This window comes from Hyposmocoma kahamanoa, unplaced genomic scaffold (assembly GCF_003589595.1).
Source record: "Hyposmocoma kahamanoa isolate Upper Pololo Valley unplaced genomic scaffold, ASM358959v1 238, whole genome shotgun sequence".
Classification (NCBI taxonomy): domain Eukaryota; kingdom Metazoa; phylum Arthropoda; class Insecta; order Lepidoptera; family Cosmopterigidae; genus Hyposmocoma; species Hyposmocoma kahamanoa.
Genome location: NW_020653755.1, coordinates 14,565 through 18,858, shown reverse-complemented (window position 1 = coordinate 18,858; position 4,294 = coordinate 14,565). Strand labels below are relative to the sequence as shown.

The following is a 4,294-nucleotide window of genomic DNA, read 5'->3' as shown; positions in this document are numbered from 1 at the left end:
ATTTTACTATTTTCAAAGTTTTACAGAAGCATGCTTCAAGTTTTCTGCAGCAAGTTGTCGTCATAATAATGTTCATTAGTATTTTGCTCTGCCAAAGTCAAAGTTAAAATCAAATAGTCATTTATTCCATAGGTAAAATTTTTACACTTGAAAACGTCATTTTTAAGCTACTGCTCGTTCACTACGCTGACCTCCCTGAGAAGAACGAGCAAGAAACTCTGGGGATTGCCTTTTCAAATAAACTTAAAGGCTATGGAATACACTTTGAATCATAATTGTTTGGAATCTGGACTCTTGTTGGCTTTCCATACTTCTTTATCTAAAACATACTCTTCAATTTTGTAATACGACTTTTCAATTAAAATACTTTTATTGTAAGATTTAAACTTAGGTAATGATAAATGTAATATATTCTCCGAAATTTTATTGTAAAAGCGTTGTTTACCTTGGTTAAACGAAATCGTGGTACCATGAGTTTGGACTTAGTTCTAAGGTTAATATTATGGATATCTTCTTTCTTAATGAAATTAGTATATTTTTGCGGGCATACAAAATATTTGAGTGAATGTACTGTGATGCCACGGTCTTGATACCAGTCTCCTTAAACTTTTCTCTGAGAGTAATCCGAGAACCTAAACGGTACACAGAACGAATTGCTCGTTTTTGCAACACAATTATGGTTTGTATATCTGCCGCTTTACCCCACATAAGAATCCCGTAGGACATTATACTAGGGAAGTAACTAAAGTAAACTAGTCTAGCAGTAGCAACATCGGTAAGCTCACGTATTCTACGAACTGCGTATGCAGCAGAGCTTAATCTGCTGGCCAAAGAAGATATATGTGGAATTGAAGTTTACTATCTAAGGTCACTCCCAAAAAAAAGACAGTTTTATTAACAAGGTCTTTTTCTCCATTTACTTCTATGATTGGACTTGTCGATTTTGCATTAGGTAATTCAAATTTAACACACTTGGTCTTCTTGGCATTGAGCAATTAATTGTTAGCATTAAACCAATAAACTATCTTTGAGAGGGTATCGTTAATATTGTCATAGTTAACGTCATGTCCGTCTGTTTTAAAAATCAAGGATGTGTCATCAGCAAACAACACTATTTCGCAATGGTCCTTAACAAAGAATGGTAGATCATTAATGTAAATGAGAAATAAAACAGGTCCAAGTATAGAGCCCTGCGGAACGCCCATTTGTACCGGAGAACCCAAAGAAATCACTTCATCACTCTTAAACTATTAAAGCTTTTAGGAAAGAAAGAGCAAAATCAATGTTTGTTAATATTTATTCTAGTCTCGAGTAAGAGAAGATACAATAGTAACAGAGTCATATGGACAAACAGAAACAGTCGCGGTATGTATATCCACAAAGCCCGATACTCCGATTGGCAGTTGCGGCTCGCCAGTTCCTGGATGCTTAATTAAAGTACGTACCACAAAATGAGATGAAAATATTTACATTTTACTCGCAAAATTATAACATTTAAAAGCGGATTGCTGACGAAATTCAATTGATATTAATTTTTGCATTTGTTAAAGTTAGTGCATCCAGATACTGATGAAGAAATACAGGAACCTTACCAGTCTGGTGAATTACTGTACAAAGGTCATCTATTCACGGTACGTACGTTATTTTCAGTTATAATAATAAAAATAATAATAACTTTATTTACTCACACAAAGGCAATGGTAAATAATACATTATTAGCAAAAAAAAAACCAAAAAACATTTAGGAACCTTTGTGAGAGTCAGGAGTTTGTACTAGAATTCCCTGTATGACGAGTTAAAACAGTTTGTATGAAATTATATTTTTCTGATGGAAAGATTTTACCTACCGTCCTTTCTATAGATACCATAACACAGAACTGGTTAATTCCTTGGTTAAGTCCTTTTATATGGCAGTGAAACTTGGCCCGTACTTGAGCGTCATAAGCAGGAGCTGCGTGTTACGGAAATGATGATGCTGCGCTGGATGTGTGGAGTTTCACGGAAAGACCGTGTCAAAAACTCCCGCATCCGCGGCACCCTTCACGTCCGTGACATTGCAGATAAACTGCTAGAAAGCCGCCTACGTTGGTACGGCCACATCTTACGGAAACCGGCATGCTACGTGGGAAACAAATGTCTGGCTATGCCACCTCCGCCGGGCCCCGGTAGAAGGGGCAGACCCAAGAAGTGCTGGCTTGACGTCGCCAAGGGTGATATGCGTGCCAATGGTCTCGCCACTAAGGATGCCGAAGACCGTGCAAAGTGGAGGAGAAAAAGCAGGAAAGCGGACCCCGGGCTCCGCAGCAACACTGCTGAGGACGCAACCGCGACAACGCTCAGATGACAGAGAGAGAGAGAGAGAGAGAGAGAACTGGTTAATTCCGGATTAAAAGTTAGGGAAAATTAGCATAACCATGATCCTAAAGCCAACACCGCATTTGCGATATTTCCTTAGCGCTGCTATTATCGATTTTCATTAGGTACACTTACAAAAGGTCAAAACTCACGAACGGTTAATCTGGATGTAATGGATTAACAATCAAATTCAAAGAAAAGTCCAAAAGACAGACTCATTTATTTTCACAATGTTGTGACAAAGACGGAGAAAGGGATGTTAGGTGGTTCGAGCATGAAGAAAGAATGAACGAAAGAATATTAATAACAAATTCAGAGGGCAAGTATGAGCAGGCAAGTTGGTAAGGTCAGATGAAGGCCAATTTGCCACAATCAAATTGAAGGCATCCTTAACCTCAACCGACGAGCATGAATGAAAGCATTGATGAGTGTTGATGAGGGGAAGGATATGTATAAGGATCGTGGCAAGTGGAAGGCTGTGCTTTCTGTCAACTCCAATGGGACAAGGTCGCGCAGTGTATGTAAAACGTATTCAACGAAAATATTATGTTCCAGGAATACTACAACGATCCTGAAAAAACGGCAAAAGCTTTCACCCCCGACGGATGGTTTCGAACCGGTGACATGCTTTACAGAGACGAGAAAGACAACTATTATTTCGTGGAACGTCTCAAGATGCTCATCAAATGGAGAGTGTATCATGTGAGAGAATGTTCCTATAACGATGTAAACAATGCTACATCTGAAGTAGTAGATTGGTTTGCAGTTAATAACCTGCTCCTTAATGAGAAAAAGAACTATTGTGTGAAATTTACATTATACCCAATGTTAGGCAGACGGACACAAACATTATAGTTAGACACGAGAAATTGTACCTTGCAGATCCAGTTGTATTTCTAGGTATAACTTTAGATGCTAAATGAGTTCTAATAACATTTCGAGCTACCCTAATTACATAAAATTACAAAAATGGCGTTTACAATGTAATATTTCTCAAGTACGGAATTGCAATTGGGTCCACATATGAGTAAGTTATCAAAATCTGCAGTGTACGGGATTAAAAAAATTCGAAAACTTTCAAACGTGGCAACATTTAGATTGGTTTATTTTTATACATAAATACATTTTCTAAAACATTTCTTATTCCTACTTAGGTCGTTCCAGGTGAAATTGAAGAGGTGATTGTTAGGCACCCTGGCGTTTTGGAAGTGTGCGTGACCAGCCTTGAACATGCAATGGACGGCGAGTGGCCAGTCGCTTGCGTCGTGCGTCGCCCAGGCAGTACCGTTACCGCTCAAGAGATCGAAACGCTTGTTACTGGTATTTATATGAAAGATCTAATTGTAATCCATCATCATTAACTTCTACTCAATATTATACATGCCACTGCTGGGTTGCACAAAATTTCTTACTTAATTACGCCAAAGCAAAAATATGGTTGAGCTTTTTGCCTTTTACTGCTGCTCCTCTAAGGAGAGGATTTAGGCTACAATCCGCCATGGTGGTCCGAATGCGGGTTGAGATCTTCACGCGTTTTCCAAGGGCCTTTCTTCACCCCTAGTCCAGAGGTGTTACTAGCAAACGTTCACAGCCATTTCGTAGCAGAGTTCCCTGTGAAAGTGCTCATCCAGGGAACTGCCACCTTCCCTATTTCTGCCGCCAAGCAGTGAGCATAACCGCGTTCTGATTTTGAAGGGTAAGGGCGCGTTCCCACTGTGTGGTGACAACAGATTGTCGTGAAGTTTACAGTGTCGTGGCTTGTATATTTAAATGAAGTTGTTCACATATAGCACGACACGATTAACTGTCGTTCACGATTTTTTATCGTTACAACGACAAACTGTCATCACAGTGGGAACAGCTAGAACGACAGTCGTCGGACGATAAAAACGTCACGATAAAAACGTGACGACAGATTGTCGCAGCTCCTATTGTCGTC

General features: G+C 39.3%; 1 protein-coding gene across 1 annotated transcript; it reads left to right on the top strand.

Annotated features, from left to right (window-relative positions):
* Positions 1-1,305: 1,305 nt before the first annotated feature.
* On the top strand, positions 1,306-4,025 carry LOC113228720 (luciferin 4-monooxygenase-like; the record flags this gene model as incomplete). Its single annotated transcript, XM_026462079.1, has 5 exons — positions 1,306-1,437; positions 1,551-1,631; positions 2,911-3,057; positions 3,510-3,675; positions 3,898-4,025. Coding segments are annotated over 5 exons (654 nt in total), but the record flags the coding sequence as incomplete, so codon positions are not given.
* Positions 4,026-4,294: the final 269 nt, after the last annotated feature.